Consider the following 19380-nt stretch of genomic DNA (forward strand, 5'->3'; position numbering starts at 1 on the left):
CCCGCCGCCGGAGGCTCTCCCACGCCCACACTACTCACCACGACGGGACCTGGGAAGCTGATAACCTTGATCCCAGATGGAAGCGTCAGACGGGGCGGGCGGGCTCAGCCTCCGAGGCCAGCGCGGCCGGCTGCACCGGCAGGACTAGCTCCCTCCCCCGCACGGCCTCCCGCACCCGCCTCTTCTTTGTTCTCTAACTCAAGGGTTCCCGGCTTCTGGGCTGTGCTTGGAAACACGTGGGGCCCTTCCAACTCTGGGAATCTTGAACATCCGCGGGTGCGTTTTGTGTTTGAAATCCTGGCGCCCGGCGCGCGCATCTGGTCTTCTCGACCTAATTTCCAGCTTCTCTCTCGGGCTGCCGGGGGAGAAAAGAAAGGAGCGGGGCCCACGCCCGCCCCACCCCTTGCGGGGGCGCGGCCGACCCGCCCTCCGGCCTGGTCTCCAGCAGGTGCCGGGATAAATCCCGGAGCCTCGTGGGGCTGCCAGCCAGTGCCGCGGTGCCCGAGGACGAAGAGGCTTCTCCGCGCGCAGCGTGTCCCCGGTGAGTTGGCGAAGTCCGGGTCCAGGGACTGGGCACGACCTCCAGGGGGAGTGGCGCCCGAGGCTCGCCAGCCTGGGGCGTCAGTGCTGGGGGGCGGGGCGGGCGGGGGCGAGGAAGAAGCGCGGGGCGAGTCTGAAAGAGCGCCCCGCATCGGAGGCCAGGCGGCACCCAGCCCCGCGGGGGTGAGCTGCTTGCCTCCTTCCCCAACCAGAGGGCAGGGTGACTCTCTCCCTGGTCCCCTCTTCGGTCCATTCAGCCTGGGTGCCCAGCTCTCTGCTGCTGCATGCATCCTCCTCTCCCTCCCCAGCGCCCCAACGCCCCCGTGGCCCCTCACCCGCCCCCTTACCGGGACCCCCTTGCTGCTGCCCCCTGGCCTGTGAAGCATAAATCACCTGTTTCCATTGCACCAGCTTAGTTCAGCTTGGACTAGAAGGCTAGGACATGGGATGGAGACACCAAAGAAGTCTTCAGTCTGATCAAATTTAAATTTTCGTTTTAAATATTTTAATCGATTTTGAGAGAGAGAGAGAGAGAGAGAGAGAGAGCGCGCGAGCTCGCCACCTACCGCCTTCTGCACGCCCCCTACCGGGGATCGAGCCTGCAAACTGGGCATGTGCCTCAACCCAAATGGAACTGGCAACCTTTCTTTCAGTGCACAGGACCATGCCCAACCAACTGAGCCACACCGGCCAGGGCCAGCCTGATTACATTTAATATGCTGTCATTTCCTAAGTAAGGAAGAGTCTTTACACTAAAATGGAACTTTATAGTTTAGTGCTTTACTTTTGTTTGTAAGCATACTTACTATAGCCATTTTTTAATTGGTATATCCAAGGATCACTAATTTACATGCTAGAAGTAACACCAGTTATAGCTCTCACTGATATTTATTTTGCTGCCGTTATGTGCCTATCACTGTTCTACCAAGGCCTGTAACCTGGCAGGCCCTGAAATCTAGCCCCGCTCCTCTTGTCCTATCCCACCCCCAACCTATGCACCCTGAGAGGGCAATGAGGACCTCCTTTTTCCCCCAGAAGGTTTCATATGTGGTGGTATTGACCGCATAACTATATTACACTCCTTAATAGTTTACCTGCATTAACTTATTTAATTTTTATAGCTTTTCTTAGGAATTACATAGTGGTGTGCCTAAAAGGGGCATGGATGGCCTGGTATTGGCTTTCTTGTGGAAGGAGTGTTGGCAGTGCCTAGGCTGCTGCCTGGGGAGGGTGCCTGGGGTGTCACATTACTGTAGAAAGTCTGACCCTCATCCTTGCAGGTTTGCAGGTACACACCCCATGACTATCTATCTATATAGAAGCCTAAGCGTCTATCGCAACTGAACGGATGACCGAACAGGCTGTGGGGGGCAACCAGGCTGGGAGGGGGGTTAGTGAGGGGTGACCAAATGACCGAGCAGCAGGATGCGTGGGGCAACCCGGGCGCCAGTCGGGGCAGTGAGGGTCGATCAAACGACCGAACAGCAGGCTGCATGGGGCGACCAGGCTGGCAGGGGTGGCAGTTGGGGTCAACCAGGCCTGCAGGCGGGGGGTGAGTTAGGGGTGATCAGACAGGCAGGCAGGTGAGCAGTTAGGAGCCAGCAGTCCAGGATTGTGAGAGGGGTGTCCAAAACCAGCAGTCAGACATGCCCCGAGGGGTCCTGGATTGGAGAGGGTGCAGGCTGGGCTGAGGGGACCCTCCCTGCCCCATGCACAAATTTCATGCACCGAGCCTCTAGTCCTATATAATTAAAGGCTATTATGCAGATCAGTGGAACAACTGGTCGCTATGACGTGCACTGACCACCAGGGGGCAGATGCTCAATGCAGGATCTGCTTCCTGGTGGTTAGTGCACCAGAAGCTGGGCTCATGGCTGGCAAGCACAGCAGTGGTGGTGGGAGCCTCTCCTGCCTATGCAGCAGCGCTACGGATGTCCGACTGTCCTCAGGGACTCCCGGACTGCGAGAGGTTGCAGGCCTGGCTGAGGGAACCCCCTGAGTGCACATATTTTGTGTACTGGGCCTCTAGTTTAATATAAGAGTCTGAATACCGCTGTTCACCCATCAGGGTACCTTCTTTCCAAGTCCTGCAGGGCCTGGGATGCCCAAGCAATTATCCAAGCTATTCTGTGAAAATAAATTTGAACAAAGATGCCAGAGAGTGTGAAGGCCATTTCATTCCAAGGATGGTGAAACCCGGAGTGCCACAGAAGAAACCACTCTTTGTTTAACCAGAATACCCATGCCCCTCACTGCCAGCATTCTTATTCCCTGGTCACACAGGTAAAACCTACCTTAAGGCTTAAACTCTTCTGTCCCTCTACTGGGTGAGCTCTCCCAGATCTGTCTACCTCTCACCATTCATCATATGGATATCTACTCAAATGTCCATTCCTGGCAAATCCCTCCTGTTGCTTCCGACCTTGACCACAATTTAATTTCTATTCTCTATAGCTCCCTGCACTTTTCTTTATAAATCTACCAGAGGCCCAGTGCACAAATTCATACACCGGTGGGGTCCCTCAGCCTGGCCTGTGCCCTCTAGCAATTCGGGACCCCTCGGGGGATGTTGGACAGCCGGTTTGGACTGCTGGTTTCCCCCGATCCCCAGGGATAGGGCCGAAACTGGCAGCTCAACATCCCCTGAGGGATATAAGAGTACACCAAGCAGTAGGCGGCCCAGGAGGAGCCAGCTGTGAGCCCAGCATCTGGCACCTATCAGTCAGCTGAGCGGTGCTCTCACTGCATTGAGCTTCTGCCCCCTGGTAGTCAGTGCGCATCATAGTGACTGGTCAAATGGTCATCTGGTCGCTTAGGCTTTTATAGAGAGAGATAGATGGATTGTGATGATGTATAGCAGTGATGGCAAACCTATGACACGCGTGTCAGGTGACACGCGAACTCATTTTTTTGGTTGATTTTTCTTTGTTAAATGGCATTTAAATATATAAAATAAATATCAAAAATATAAATCTTTGTTTTACTATGGTTGCAAATATCAAAAAATTTCTATTGTGACATGGCACCAGAGTTAGGGTTTTTCAAAATGCTGACACGCCGAGTTCAAAAGGTTCGCCATCACTGATGTATAGGGTGTCCCAAAATCCACGCAAGATTTGCAATTCAATTCAATTGCAAATCTTACGTGAATTTTGGGACACCCTCTATTTATTCATTTAATGTCTATCTCTTCAACTAGATCCTTAGCTCACCAGGCCAGAGAACACGGGAGGCTGCCCATTCCCTCAGCCCCAGTGCCCAGCATCAATGCTCAACAAACATAATAAATGAACATCTGGCCCTGCATTAGCTAGCACAGGGACCTTGGATAAACCACATACACGTTATTTCTGATCCTCAGTCACAAGAAACTACAGTTTTGGTCACAATAATTTCTGAAGGGTTCAACCACGCTCCAAGCCCTCCTATAAATGACTCTATCCACTCATAGTCATTAATAGTAATTAGTTTATCCTCAACCAAACTGCAAAGTGAGAACCTGCTATTCTTTTTTTTTTTAATATATTTTATTGATTTTTTACAGAGAGGAAGGGAGAGAGATAGAGAGTTAGAAACATCGATGAGAGAGAAACATCGATCAGCTGCCTCCTGCACATCTCCTACTGGGGATGTGCCTGCAACCCAGGTACATGCCCTTGACCGGAATCGAACCCGGGACCTTTCAGTCCGCAAGCCGACGCTCTATCCACTGAGCCAAACCGGTTTCGGCAAACCTGCTATTCTTTAATGGACATTGTCTGCCCTCCTCTGTCTATTCTCTACAGCTCCCCACTCAGGGCAACCTCCCACCCCCACCACAGCATGCCCCCTGCTAAACACATCTTCTCATCCTGGAGGAAATCAGACCTTTGTCTTTTTTTCAGTGGGTTGTTATTAAAGCATATTATAAACTCATTCCACTGAAGTGCGAACGAGTAACTGATAACAGGATGTAAGTGTGGAGCCCAGTATGCGCTTGTCGGGAGGAGATTTGTTATTCTTTCACCTTGTTGGTGAGCAGCACCATGAATCTGAAAAACATAACATTTGTAAAGCACTGTGAGCCAGCATGGGTCAAGCACGTGACATACATTTTTTTTTCATTGCAAAACTACTCTATGCCACAGACCAGTAAGTAGAGATGAGGAGACCTCGACCAGAGAGGCTATGGAGTCTGCCCCAGGTTTCACAGCCAGGCAGGGGTAGGACAGGACTGGAATCCAGACCTGTCTCTCACTGATGTCCTACAACCATTAGGTCTGAGTGGTAAATGATAGGGCGCAGGGGCCCAGAGCTGATGGTGAATTCATCAGAAAAGGTTTAGAACAGCGGTTCTCAACCTGTGAGTAGCAACCCCTTTGGCGGTTGAAAGACCCTTTCACAGGGGTCGCCTAAGACCATCCTGTATATCAGATATTTACATTACGATTCATAACAGTAGCAACATTACAGTTATGAAGTAGCAACGAAAATAATTTTGTGGTTGGGTCACAACATGAGGAACTGTATTTCAAGGGCCAGAAGGTTGAGAACCACTGGTTAAGAAGGTCTAATTAGTCTTCTTAAAATACATTATGCAAATAGGGTTTTACATTTTTCTCTTGAATCTCATATTTTAAATAGTGACACATAATTTAAGAACAACAATGCAAATGAGAAAACATGAATCTAAAAGGAGACAGCAATAAAAGCAAAGATGTAGCAGTTATGTCATAAGCTTGATATGGTCACGACTTTGAACATAAATCAGCCCACAGGACTCATGATTATTAGGAGAAAAGGTTCACTCTGAGAAATAATGAACATCTTCTTTGGGTTAAATTTGGGTGTAGTTACAGTTCCTGGTGAATGAACATTTGTTCATGAACAAAGCTGAGTGGGCATGCAGATGTGTGCTGAGCCAAGATCCAGTCCCGGTGGGCCCCCTCCTTTTTCTAAGTTCAGAGTCTGCTACCAGGAGAGATGTTTAAATCACGCTTCTCAATTTCTTTCACTATTTCAGGAAGTATGAGCTCCATGTAGCAAGCAAACACAGAGGGAGTAGACGCCTAGGTCTTTATATGAGTCTGTCTGTCTGTCTTCATAGGTGTCAGTCAGAATATGGCTCCCAACGTGAAGTCAGCAAAGAAAGTATTCGTTTTCTTAGGAAAATCAGTATTTAGTCTTCTGGAGACTATGATTTTTACCTTAATCCCAAAGCCACGGAAGAACGTTGCTGGTGAAATCGTACTCATAACAGGTGCTGGGAGTGGACTCGGAAGGCTCTTAGCCCTTAAATTTGCCCGCCTTGGGGCTGTGCTTGTTCTCTGGGATATCAACAAGGAGGGGAATGAGGAGACGTGCAACATGGCTCGGGACGCCGGAGCCGCAAGAGCCTACGCCTATACCTGTGACTGCGGTAGAAAGGAAGAGGTGTATCGAGTGGCCGATCAGGTAAATTTTGGGTGCTTACTCTTTGCTATGGGTAGTAAGAACTCTATGTAAATACTTGGAAATACATCAGTTTCTTTCTCTGTTTGCTTTTCTCGGTGCCAATTTGCCTATCTCCAGCATTCCTTTAATTTAAAAATTTGGGGGGAGTGGGAATTAGAATTTTTGCAATACACCATGTTAAGCACCCTGTATGTATTGTATATTATAATCCTATAAAGTAAGGCCTATTAGTACCTCCATTTCACAAATGAGAAAACCAAGACTTAGGAGAGGTAAATAGCTTACCTAAGAAAAAGATAGTAAGTAGCAAAGCGACAGCTGGGACATGACCTGTTGACTCCTGAGTAGGTACTCTGACCACCACTCTATACTGACTGTGCTGGCCCTTATCATAATATAAGATAGGTGATAGCACCATCTTTGAGGATGAAGAAACTGAGGCACAGATATATTAACCCGCTCAGGGTTCCAGAGCTACTGCATGACTAAGCCAGGTGTAAACCCATAGTTAGTCTAATTTTAAATCCAGCTATTTCCACTCCACCACAATGCCTTTGATTTGCATGTGTATTTCTCCGAAGTTGTCATGAAAAAATCAGAATATTTTATTCATCCCAAAGACTGTTAACCTCAGTTGTTCCTTTAGTGATGACAGAGATGCACATATTTAGGACGCTTTCAGGAAACCAAAGCTCCAATATGCCAATGGTAGGGTTTTCTTAGTTCGTAGAGGAACTTACTTGTTTGCTGCCTGTCTCCTTTCCTTATTAAGGATTAATCTGTCTTCATGTTGGCACGAGTATTCTACACATCACTCTCCAGGGCCACTTCTTTTGTGACTCCCAGGGTTCCCTCATTTAGTGAGAAGGGAGGAGCTAGACCAGCTTGTGACAAGCAAGCAACCACATTGGAAAGCTCTTGCACAGCAACTACATTGGAAAGTTTTTGCACAGCTTCTCTGCTCAAAACTAGTAGAAAGGTTTGCAGGTCACTGGCCATTGAGTGAGTTTGTGACTTGCGTTTGAGTTTGTCTTTACATTTTATTCATCTGTTCTACCATCTCCAATCACAGGCTGCCCAGAACAGTCTGGAGACCCAAACTTGACAAGCTAGCAGGGCTCATGCTGGGACTACCCTGCAAAGAGCAGTTGTGTCTTTTTCAGAGCTGACCTCACAAATTCAGCCCTTTGTCCTTGAAGCACGAGTCACCTGGCAGGTTGACTTACACTGATTACAAATAACTTCCCTGTCAAGTCTTAAGCAATAACTGGCTTGTGTTCAAACACAACATCTTCAGATGTGGAACAAGCTAATATGAGGTGCTCATAAATAATTAGTTCCCTCTGCTCCATATCCATAATTTAGTTCTGCCCAAAATGCTCAGCTTCAGAAATGGTCAAACATGGTGCATTTACTAGCCTATTATTCAACTTTTCTTACTTCTGGGTCTTGTAGACAATTAAGTATATGCTCTTTTGCATTCAGGAGAAGCAAACTACTTTCCACCTTATAAACCAAGCACTTCCACTTCTTATTCTGGATAGAGGGAAGCTACCAGAGAAATTTTACAAAGTATGCCATAGAGGAGTGATCCAGGTGAAAATTGTCAGAGCAGTTTGACAGTGTTTTATCTCCTCTGAGACCCCAATCACCTTGAAAGCTTGTGTCCCTAGAGCATAGTTGGCACTGAAAGTCCAACCTTCATACCTGGCATCCTGGGTGAGAGGTCATTTGGAACAGTAAACACAAGACCAGCCTGGAGCTACGTAGTTGTCACTTACCCTTAATGTGGCATGTGGAAGTATCCTAACTGTATATTTAATAACCGTGATGCCTTAGACAAGCCAACTCATAATCAATTTTGCTTGGCATACCTCTAATTGACTGCATTGGTTCAACAGAAAAAAAAACCCACCTCATTACAGGCATACTGCAGAGCCATTGAGGGTTCAGTTGCAGACCACTCAATAAAGTGAGTTGTAATCGTTTTGCTGTTCGGTCTAGCCTTATTTGTAAAAATGAGGTGTGTTTGTATTTGTAGTATCAGTGATTTTTTTTTAAGGTTTATTACTGATTCCAGATGTCCAAGGTCAAACTTCAGGATTGCTTCATCTTTTAAACCACATGGTCATTGGTAGAAGTTGACTTTAACCTATTGCCCACTATGACTTACAGTGGTGGAAAAGTCAAATCAGCCATCCTGAGCAGTGTGGAGTTAGACACTGGGTTAGACACTGGAGTTAGAACACCTGTGGGTTCTTGTTGTCATAGTGTGGCTATTCAAAAGGTGGGCACAGCTTATGTGCAAGTCTTCCTGGAGTTGTCACCCAGGGCTGAAGAGATTATTGCCACATTCTTACAACAAAGAAGAATAATGAATGCCAAAAAAAAAAAGAAGAAAAAAGGAAGGAAGGAAGGAAGGAAGGAAGGAAGGAAGGAAGGAAGGAAGGAAGGAAGGAAGGGGAAAGAAAGAAAACTAAGTATAAAATTAGGATCTGCTGCGTTTTCCCTTAGATGTTACCCCTGAGCCCCTTATAAAACAACACAAACTTACTCTCATCCCAGGATGACCACTCAAGTTACGGTAGGCCCAGTGTCATCGTAGCAAATATGGCCTACTTGTTCCTCCTTTCACAGATCTTATGCCTAAAAGTTTGGGGGAGGGAGAAGAAAGCCAGCCAGTTGATGAAAACAGGATAGACAGGTTCTGAACCATGATGTGTGTTGAAAGCATGGATATACTGAATATCATATTTCCTCCATTCACTCCCTACGCCACCCCATCTCTGTGTCTGCTAGGTCTTGATTTATATGACTCCAGAGGTCCGGTGCATGAATTTGTGAACCAGTGGGGACCCTCAGCCTGGCCTGTGGGATCAGGCCAAAACTGGCTCTCCAACATCCCCCAAGGGGCTCTGGATTGCGAGAGGGTGCAGGCCAGGCCAAGTGACCCCATCAGTTCATGATCGATCGGGGCCAGGGAGGGATATAGGAGGCTGGCCAGCTGGAGAGGGACAGCAGGAGGTCTCCAGGGCATGTCCAGACTGTCTCGCTCAGTCCTGATTGGCCGGACCCCAGCAGCAAGCTAACCTACCAGTCAGAACGTCGGCCCCCTGGTGGTCAGTGCATATCATAGCATGCTAAGGTTGAGCAGCCTTAGCATATCATTAGCATATTATGCTTTGATTGATTGAACAGATGACATATCGACCGGACACTTAGCATATTAGGCTTTTATTATATAGGACTAGAGGCCCAGTGCATGAAATTCATGCACAGGTAGGGCCCTGCCAGCCGGGGCCTTTCTTCCAAGCTGCCGGCTGCCAGCTGCCAACCGCCAACCAGGACCTTCCTTTATTCCATGCCACCCCCTGGTGGTTAGTGCATGTTATAGCGAGTGATCGAACTGCCAGTTGGTCGAACTCCCGAGGGGACACTTTGCATATTAGCCTTTATATATATAGATGGCAATAAGGGCATATGTCCCATCACATTGATTAAAATTATATGCTTCTTAGAGCATAGAACAAAGTTACTACTCACCAAATATAAGAATAGCTCTAAATGTAGAAGGAAAGCAGCATTGCATTGTTGGAATTATCATAAGGAGAAGAAGAAATAAAAAGAAAAGCATCAGACTTGGATCGCTGATGCACTGTACACTCAGCAAAGGAAATAAAACATGCTTTGTTTCCAGACTGCATAAGCTCAGTCTCTTAACAAGGTTTAAGTTGGGGGGGAATTAAACCTAGATCATATAAGAAATTACTACGTTGATGGTGCTGCTCTTGTTACTCAATTCAGGTTAAAAAAGAAGTTGGTGACATTTCCATCCTAATCAACAATGCTGGCATCGTAACAGGCAAAAGATTCCTCGACTGCCCGGATGAGCTTATCGAAAAGGCTTTTGATGTGAATTTCAAAGCACATTTGTGGGTAATAATTTTTTCTTCTCATGACAAAGATTAGCCTTTAAATAAAGTGCAGTCTTCTCAATTTTAGCTTATCCTGGTCTACCCAGTCATCTTCTCCCAATCCAACTCAACCCACACTCCCAGAACTCGCCAGGGAATCCTACAAAGACACACTGTCCTCCTGGTACTACTATCATTTATTCACTGCCCTAGGCACCTCAGGCATGAGCCTTAAAACAGCTCCTTGAGATAAGGAATCACAAAAGTTAAAAGACTTACTCAAGGCTACACAGCAAGTGACAGCACTTAGACTTGGCCAGGGTGACCTTATCATGTGCCTAAGCTGCAACTCTTTTGAAAAAAGTGGAAGCACGCATTCTGAATAAGCAACATTAACCAGATCTGTTCTGAGCAAACCGAAACATTCGGTCTCCTGACTCAGTACACACCCAGGGAAAGAAAGGTTTCTACCACTAACCCTGGTGACTGCGTGCTGTGGAGATCAAGGGGCACAGCCATGTGCCCACTTTCAGACACTGTGTTTTCCTGGCTGTAGCTGAGACCAGTCATGTCAGGCCGCCCCATGCCAGGCACGGTCCCTCGTTCTGCCTCTCCCAGCACATGAGCCCATTTTGTTCCCACCCCACTCATAGCTCATCCTTCCCTTGTCCAGCTCTGCTTCTGAGAGCGATTATTTGCTGGAGATTTCTGAGATCCCCTCCATTATTCTCACAACTCTCCTCGTGGACTTTCCACTCAACTCTCCTTGCACAGCTTTGAGAGACTGTAGGTTTTCTGTCTCCTAGTTTCACCAAAAATGCCATGGTGGTACTCTTGGGGTTCTCTTTAGTTTTCAGGAGAAAGATGGAAAGATTCAGAACTCAGTGGCCACCATGCTCCTTCAGGAATTACTGCAAGTGACTTGTCTTGTCCCAAATGCCCTCTGCTGCATTAGAATGAAGTTGTAATATCCCGTCAGAAGAAAGACAAAGACAGTGTCCCTGAAAATCTCCACTCCGGGGCTTTCATGTTCTTTCCCCACCTCTCTGCTTTCCTGGTCTCTTTCACGGTCTCCTCTTTCTCTTCTTTCTCTTCCACTTTCTCTACGTGTTCCTGAAATACTGATGTTCCCCTGCTGGCCCTGACCTCCCCTCACGCCCTCTCTGTACCCTTTTTCTGAGCAAGTCCAGGTACGTTCTTTAAGTACTTGCACAGAGTGGGCACTTACTTGCTAGAGGGTCAGAGAGCACATGGTGACAGGGCTCCCAAGGGGAATGTTGCCAGGGAGAAGTGCCTCAGAGCAGACACCACAGTTTTTATTATGCTGCCTGTTTTGATTTTCCTTCTCTCTGTAAGTGTTGGGTTCTCTCTGAAACTCATTATGATGCAGACAAACAGAGGTTGGTTGACTTTTACAAGAGATTCTTTTTCTCATATATATTTATATTAGGAAACAAATAGGAAATATAAATTTATGAAATAAAATGCAGTTATTCGTATAGGTTAATTATTTCTCTGTTGCAGAATACATCTTCTCCCAAAGCTCATTGCTCTTTCCTTTATCTTCTTTCTCCAAATCCCATATCAAAGGTGAAGGTGCTCTGTGGTCCTCAAACATAGTATCCGTCCCCTCGTTTTAACAGATATTCTCTTTTGTGACATGGAACAAAATTAAGAAACTATTGTTCAAAGAAGTAGAGATAAACGTAAAACAAAGTGATATTTTTACACTGAAGCCAACAGCAGCGTGTCCTATAAACACTGTTCAAAAAAATTTGAAATTCATATATGATCCCAGGGAAAAAAGAGCAATCTAAATCTAAATAATCTTATTCTTGATTGTAATCTAAATAATGATATCTTTTCCTTTCTGGATTATGGCTGCCACAACTAAGATTGTCCTGTATTGCTTCAATTATTATCTTAATATTATGTTTTGAAAAATCAAATATGAGCAAAATGTAAGTTTGAGTAAATTATTTGTAATAATATTGGTATGCCATGAGGAAAATATTGATTTCATAGGTGAAACAAGTTAAGATGGTTACTTTCCAGATACTTAAGTTTTTATATTGCAGTGCCTTCAGGTATTTTAATGAGCTTAAAAAAATTTTTTTAATCACAATGATCATATAAACATCTGAAAAAGAGTAAAATGTGGTATAAAATATTAAAAGTTTTACTTTGCTCATCTTAGACTTATAAAGCCTTTCTACCTGCTATGATCGCTAATTCGCATGGACACTTGGTTTGCATTTCAAGTTCAGCTGGATTATTTGGAGTAAATGGGCTGGCAGGTAAGAAAAGTGTAATATTTCACATTTGCACATTTTCCCTAGCTCTAACTTACATAATAGCTCTGAGTAATCAGCATTGACCTGATGCACCAATAATAAAGATAAAAAATTAAGAAGTATATTTAATAAGGGAAGTGGTTGAGAACTACATAATGCATCAAAACTGCCCATCAGATATACCTACCGGAAGTTGAAGTATGCCCTTTGGAATCATTAGGTCTTATGTAGTCCCCTGGGTTTAAAAATGAAAGAAAGAGAGAGAGAGAGAGAGAGAGAGAGAGGAGACACCTTACTGATGACTGTTTTTACATAAGTGATTAGCATAGTCACCATCCCCAAAATTCATCTGGTACTATTTTCAGGTTGGTAAGGACGACCACTCTGCCTTCTGAAGTCTCCCCCTGCTGTCAGTTTGGAGATAATTTCTCCACCCCAAGAAACCTAAACTTCACCTCTTTGCTTTTCCACTGGTTAGAAGACTTAAAGGAAGTGGTTGCCACTTCCATCTCCCTTGCAGCTGACTTGTCATTAGCAGTGGGGAGGGGGCAAAAAGAGAGGCCAAGATCTTCAGTGAAGGCAACCCAACTCAGGAGGGAGCTCCAGGAGGAGCAGAAGTCTCATCCTTCCCTACCAGGGCATCCCTAGGAGCAACTTTCCGTGTACTGATGCAGATCCCTGAGACTCGGGCATCAGAAGCCCTAGCTGCAATACTCGGATAACTTTGGCCAACCTTCCCGTGGGGCACTTCCTGATGCTTTGGAGCTGAGCCACTTAATCCAAGATTCACAGTACCAGTCCAGGCCCAGTTCATCTCAATTAGGTGAAGAGGTTTCCCAGAACCACCAGTCACCCAAAATATCAGTCTGTGCACATCTCCCTGTACTCTGTCATTCTCAGAAATCATCACATATTAGCATTACCTCTCTCTTATATGTCTGATAAATGATGAAACTCTGAAATAATGCAGGTATATTTACAGCTTCTGTTAATCTTTTTTCTGACGCCATATCTCTCTATCTTAAGAAGGATTCTTCCATCCCCAGCTGGCCTTAGAAACAAGCATAAGCCTTTTGTAAATCCCACCATGGGGGTCTTGGCTCCCCAGCATCAGAATCACCAAGGGTGTTATTTGTCTCCAGGGTTGAGGGACTCAGTGAGCTGCATTTGTACCAAATGACTCAGATGATCCTAAAAGCTGGTCAGGACTCCTCTCCCCTCCCTCCTTCTATGGTCTTACCTGCCTTCTTGAGCAGCAGTGGGCCTGACATCCCCACGCCTGGCACTCATTTCCTGGTTTTTGCCAGTTGTGGTAGCCGCTTCTGAACAGAGCAAGTACGTTTACCTTGTTTGACTGTGTGAGGCAAAGGGAAGGAGGAGCTCATCTACACGCCTTTTCTACTCCAAACTTTTCCATGCAGCAGATTGAAAATCCAGGTGTTTACTTGAAGTGAGAGTGACTGAAGACAGCAAGCTCAAAATGGACAAGCTACTGAGTCCTTAGTTTTTCTTCTGAAAGTGGGAGAAAGAATTAGAGTTGGAAGAAACTTTGATCCGAGTATCATGACCCAGGCTGCCCTCTCTTGTCTAGCCTACTGCATCGCTTACTATATTTCCTCTTTTATGCACCTTCCTGCCCCATTTGGGTTGAAATTCTTTGGGCCTAGACGCACATGCCATGTGCCCCATATAACAGCTAGCACATGTCTGACCATTCATAACGTGGAAGTAAAAGCTAGCAGTGTGACTGTAGGAGGCTCTCCAGCATCCACTAGGTCTTATCAACTGAACTTTGTGTGACCGTGTACCTCCCCACTCACTCTGCACTTCTTCCAGTCGGAACGGACCAACACACGAAACAAGAACTCTGAAATCGTCGTCTGATTTTCTGTTGGCTAGTGTTATGAGGAGACTTAATGCAATGCCATTTTTAAAACTTCAGAAGGTACATCAGCATTGTTTGTCTTTTTCAGATTACTGTGCAAGTAAATTTGCAGGCTATGGATTTGCTGAATCTATTTTTTTCGAACTATTTGCCCAGAAAATAAAGGGGATCAAAACCACTATTGTGTGCCCATTTTTTATAAACACTGGAATGTTTGAAGGTTGTACTACTGGGTAAGTATAACCTGTAAGATCAAAGAAACTGCATTTTAAAAAATAATTGCCTCTTTTATTTTTTCTATCTGTTTTTTTATTTTTATTTTTATTTTTACTTTTTTAAGTCCTCACCTCAGGACATACTTAGAGAAGGAATCAAACTGGCAACTTTTCGGTGCACAGGGCAACACTCAACCAACTGAGCCACTCAGCTGGGCTTTTCTAACTGTTTTTTTAAAGTTGTTTAAAAATGTATTTCTCTCGGATTCAGCATGATTTATGAATGGTCTCAGGATTTATTTTTTACTCAGATGTGCTTATATTTGAGATGTTGGGCTTAATGTGAATGGTTTATCAAAGCTGTGTCTCACTCACAAGCCGCCCTGTAGCCTGGATCTGCTCACCTGTCTCTCCAGCACTCAATCACATTCCCTTTCTGCCACCCAACTCCCTCCTCCCCTCATCCCTGATTCCACAGAAGGACTGAAAATCACTTAAAGGGACACAAACTCCCCATTCTGCATCTCATGGAGATGACAGGAAATTCGTTTTTTCAAAGATTTGCTTTATACTAATAGATCATTTCTTTAATGTGGTTTTACTTATATGCATATTATACATCAGTGTATTCAGTAGAATCATCATTTTCCATTTCAAATTCCAGTTATTACCATGTTGATAATCAGGGAGTAAATATAGAAGTAGATAAAATCTGGGAGGGAACGAAGCAAATAAATGATAATGTCTTACAGTCTTTTTATGCTTAATGTGCAAGAACTGTTTTTATTAATTTGTTAATTTTGGTTGTTTTTGTTTTTTTCTTTTTTACCCCCTAGCTGTCCTTCTCTGTTACCGATTCTGGAACCAGAATATGTAGTCAGAAAGATAGTTGATGCTATCCTGCAAGAAAAAGTGTACTTGTGTATACCAAAGTTTATATACATACTGATGTTTTTAAAAAGGTAACAATATCAGTCAGCTTCTATGACTTCTCTAATGTACCGATCAACAACTTTCCCCAAATCCTTCCAGGAGAAGCCTCACCCGCAGAGTCCCCGGTACTGGAAACAGTGCAGGGCATTTGCACATACTGTGCCCCCTCTTAGATGAAGCATTCCTTCCCTGGCCTTCCAGAATATCCCCAACGGCTTCAATGCATACGCTCCTAGCAGCTGAGCCTGGCCTCCTCAGACATCTCACCGCTGCACGGCACACTTATTTGTGAGATCTTGCATTATCGTCTGCCTCCCCACTGAGCCGTCAGTTCCTGGAGATCAGATGCCAGTTGGTTTCTGCTCACTCTTGTGTGTTTTCAGCTCCAAGGAAGAGCTTGACCAAAAAAAAAAAAAAAAAAGAGGTGCCCTTCCTGCATAAGCAAAAGTCTTTTCTCTTTAGCTAATTGTATCTACTTTATACAATTAACCAAAAATCATTCTTCCATACCTTCATGTCCTCAGGCTCCACCTAGCACAGGAGTGGTGACTGATACAACTGCTAAGGTGTGGGGTGGGGCAAAAGGGTCTATGGCAAGGAGATTGAAATCTGGAGTTATAATCCCGCTGTGTACTAAGCCTCTGACTCTGAACATGACCTTCATTCTCCAGGTCCAATTTCCTCATTTACAGTGTAGAAATCAGTGCTTGTTACAGCTTGTGAATGAGTGAATGTAATGACTTTACTGGCCAGCGTGCGTGTTCACAGGACAGTGCCTCCGCTTGCCTAACAGAAGTTAACGCCAACTGTAAAGAACTTGGGATTTACTTTTTCTAATTTTTAAAATAATTACAGAGTTGATATTTACTTTTATAAATCCCGGATTGAGGGGGGTCTGCATAATTCCTGAGAAGGCTTTGAAAGCATGAAGAAGTTCAATGAGGGGGGTTAACAGCACACACTCCTTCAAACATCCCACAAGTATTAGAGGGTGCCTAGTGTGTGCCATGCATTGCTGATGACCCTAGGATTGGGGGTTACAGCAAAGGATAAGAGAGACAAGAGTCCTGGCCCTTGTGGAAATTATCTTCCTAGTGGGTAGGGATCAGGGAACAAACAAAAAATAATAAAGTAAAAGAGAAGGTATGCTGGGTGGTCCTAAGTGCAACAAAGAAATATGAAGCAAGAAAAGGAAATTCCAGAGTGGTAGGATCGGGGATGCAGGCTGAGGTCTAGTTTTCAGTATGGTACTCAGGGGAGGTCTCCTGGAAAAGGTACCATTTACTAGAGATCTGAAGCTGGGGAGGGCAGAAACCTCCTGGGTTTCTTGGGGTGCCCCCCAAGGGACAGCGAGCACAGGTTCTTTACTTTATCCCACCCTTAGCTCAGGGGTCAGGTTTCCTGGGCCTGCTCTGTTTACTGCCCCTCTCCTCGCTCTGCAATGTGAATGTCAGAATCCGCAGGGTCAGAGTGCGCCGTCAGGAGGGGCGCGTGGGGGTGGAGAAGATGAACAGTCTTAGTTGGAACTTGCCAGCCATCTGAGGAGCTGTTGCATCTAATCCTCACAGTAGGCCCAGAAAGAAAGATGAATGACCTCATTTTACACTGGAAGAAACTGAGGCTCCCGAGCTCAGTAACTTGCCTGCGATGACATTGTACATGACAGAGTTGGGTTTCAAGCCAGGCTCAGCTGACTCCACGAGATGTCCCTGCTTCCAGCCCATCATTACATGGTGTAGGGAAGCTTTGGAAATGGACGTGAGAAGTCAGTTGAATGATGTAAATAAAGCAAAGGGAGGGTTAGAAACCCTGGGCTGGTGTCCTCCCACATTGTAGACAAGCCCAGGGTGACACTGGGGCGTGCGTAGCAATGTGTGCATGCGTGAATTCTTCTGCGACAGGTCGGTGGCACTGCTGTTCAGCTGTGCTGTAAGGATGCTTTTATGAATGATAACCGAGAAAGTTTCCTCTTGTTTTCTCTTTAGTATCCTGCCCACCAAGTTGATACTGCTCATAGGTGAATATGTGGGGGCCTTCCATTTTATGGATGGCTTCGTTGGAAAGAAGAAGAACTAAAGACCAACTCTATGGCTGATGTCATCTAAAACCCAACATTACATACTGCTTATTTCCATGAAGAGAAGGATTTTTGTCTGATAGAATATATCTGGAGACGAAAAGTATCATTCTTGTTGTTCTATCTGGACTGGAATATTCAGCCAATACTTTTGAAAATAATGTTGCCATCTGCTTTTTTGTTGAGTGCTTTTATTTATTATTAATAAAAACAGCTCATTTTTGTCATCTCTGCTTGCAGTAGACGTGAGAGAGAGAGAACCCTCTCACATGGTGAGTGTTTAGAGGGGGTGCCCTCTTTCTAGAGGACACAATTCTAGATGTCCTGTCACCTTGCTCTTCACCTTAACCTTTTTGAACCTCTGTGTGCTCCCTGGTGTAGAAAAATCCAGCCTCCCGTCCATCTTTCCAAAGCAGCCACACAAATGCTTGCTTCTACATGCCCCAGATGCTCACAGAGTAAGTGCCAAGTGTACCTCCTGCTGGAGGTACATCGGGGGCCGCTGTGAGGGAGCCTGACTGTCCATTCCCTGAAATCCCTGGTGGGCATCAATCCTACATCAAACTCTGAATGGAACCACATTTTTCTTCCTAAAAGAGGTCAAAGAATGGGTGCGTCTCACTCTGAAAAGGACATTCTTCTGAATTAGAGAAACTGCTACCTATTAATCCAGAAGACACATTCATGTGGTTAGTTTCATTTAGTATTTCAAGTTGGGATTCATGTTGAGATGTTTTTCCATAGGGTGGACTATTTCATGCATTTGCATTCATCAGTGCTGCCTTCATTACAGTTTAATCAACTGGCCAACTGCATGCATGCTTTGGAGATTTCACCATAAAAGGAAGATTAAGCAAAATGTGGTCATTACCATACCCTGGAACTCCTTCCCAGGCTGGATGGGGCACCTGCCTTGCAAGAAAAGCAGCAGCCTTTGTCTCTGACTTCCTTTTGTGTGGGGAACAGGAAAGGATGAGAGGTACCTTGGGTCACCCTGTGAGAGTCCAAAGAAAAGAGTTTAAATATCTTGGGGGTAAGTTGCTCTTAGAGCAATAGGGATGTGGAGTCTGGAGTCCACTGTGGACTGGTTTATCTTGAGCTGTCCATAGAATTCCGACAATGCTGCTCCTGTATTTCCTTTCCATTCAGAAAGTTTTTTTTTTTTTAAAAAAAAAACAACTTGTTTTGTGATCATAAAAATGATAGCTAATATTTATTGTGCCTGGCACGAATCTCAGCACTTTATACACATGATTTCATCAAAGAGGAATATTGCATCATTACTCAGAGAATAATAAAGCTGTTTGGTATGTGCCAAAGAAGAAAGGGCATCTTATTTCACAAGAGTGACATCCTACTCGACTGGAGATGTGTACTGAGAGGATCAAAAGGCCCCCTGACTAACCAACTGAAGTTCCAAATCCTTGGTTAACAAGGTTAATTAACAGAGAGGCACAATATTGCTCCTCTATTACAATTCCAAAAGCGTATCTTCTAGGGGCCTGTCTATTTAGTTGAAGCATAAAGAAGAGACTCTTAGGGGATTTAGTAGAACAAAGGTCTGGGTGTAGTGGGCATCCACCACTCATAACAGCATTAACAGCAATTATTTCTAATTGGAGAGCATCTTGCAAGGCTGGATGACTACAAAGGCCTGAAATTCAATTGTGGTTTTATAGTACCCATAAAATCGTATAAACAAATTCAGATTTACTTGAAGTACCCCTAGGAGGAGAGACCACATGTAAATTAGAGCATTCTAGAGGCTAATAAATAACAAGGTGATTTAATACCACTTGAGAGCAAGTGTACTCAGCATGTGTTTCATACAATTTTCCATCTGAAATTTAACCCTAATGATGCCATGATTAAGAGCCCACATAAGCCTTAAGAAATGGAAGGCTAAAAGACAAGGGCTGTATGCCAGGTTTGGGCACCCTACCCTCCAAGGATGGCATCGTATAGTTGCCCTGCTGCTCAAGAACTAAGGAGGATTCTTACTAGTAGTATTAGAAGGATCTTGGCTGGGTAAAAATCTGTGACCATGTACTTCTTTTGTTTGTTTCGTTGGTTGTTTGGTTTTTACATT

At 44.9% G+C, this 19380-nt stretch overlaps 1 protein-coding gene across 2 annotated transcripts; it reads left to right on the plus strand.

Annotated features, from left to right (window-relative positions):
* Window positions 1-260: 260 nt before the first annotated feature.
* SDR16C5 (short chain dehydrogenase/reductase family 16C member 5) lies at window positions 261-17518 on the plus strand. 2 transcript variants are annotated; one of them, XM_070391993.1, is made up of 7 exons: window positions 267-541; window positions 5627-5973; window positions 9778-9909; window positions 12085-12184; window positions 14155-14299; window positions 15118-15243; window positions 17200-17518. In XM_070391993.1, exons 2-7 carry the CDS (start codon window positions 5641-5643, stop codon window positions 17288-17290), a joined length of 927 nt encoding a protein of 308 aa, XP_070248094.1. In that variant the 5' UTR covers window positions 267-541; window positions 5627-5640; the 3' UTR covers window positions 17291-17518. The 2 variants fall into 2 exon arrangements, with proteins under 2 accessions (XP_070248095.1, XP_070248094.1); XM_070391994.1 differs by lacking the exon at window positions 15118-15243 and having other exon boundaries at window positions 261-541.
* The last annotated feature ends 1862 nt before the right edge of the window (window positions 17519-19380 follow it).

The sequence above is a fragment of the Myotis yumanensis genome, unplaced genomic scaffold (assembly GCF_028538775.1).
Source record: "Myotis yumanensis isolate MYYU_CA2020_CCGP unplaced genomic scaffold, mMyoYum1.0.hap1 SCAF_15, whole genome shotgun sequence".
Lineage (NCBI taxonomy): Eukaryota > Metazoa > Chordata > Mammalia > Chiroptera > Vespertilionidae > Myotis > Myotis yumanensis.

Coding starts and splice junctions, on each gene's coding strand:
- SDR16C5 (XM_070391993.1), top strand. CDS start 5,641: ATGGCTCCCAACGTGAAGTCAGCAAAGAAAGTATTCGTTTTCTTAGGA. Junction 12,185..14,154: donor TGGAGTAAATGGGCTGGCAG/GTAAGAAAAGTG, acceptor TGTCTTTTTCAG/ATTACTGTGCAAGTAAATTT. Junction 15,244..17,199: donor ATACTGATGTTTTTAAAAAG/GTAACAATATCA, acceptor TTTTCTCTTTAG/TATCCTGCCCACCAAGTTGA.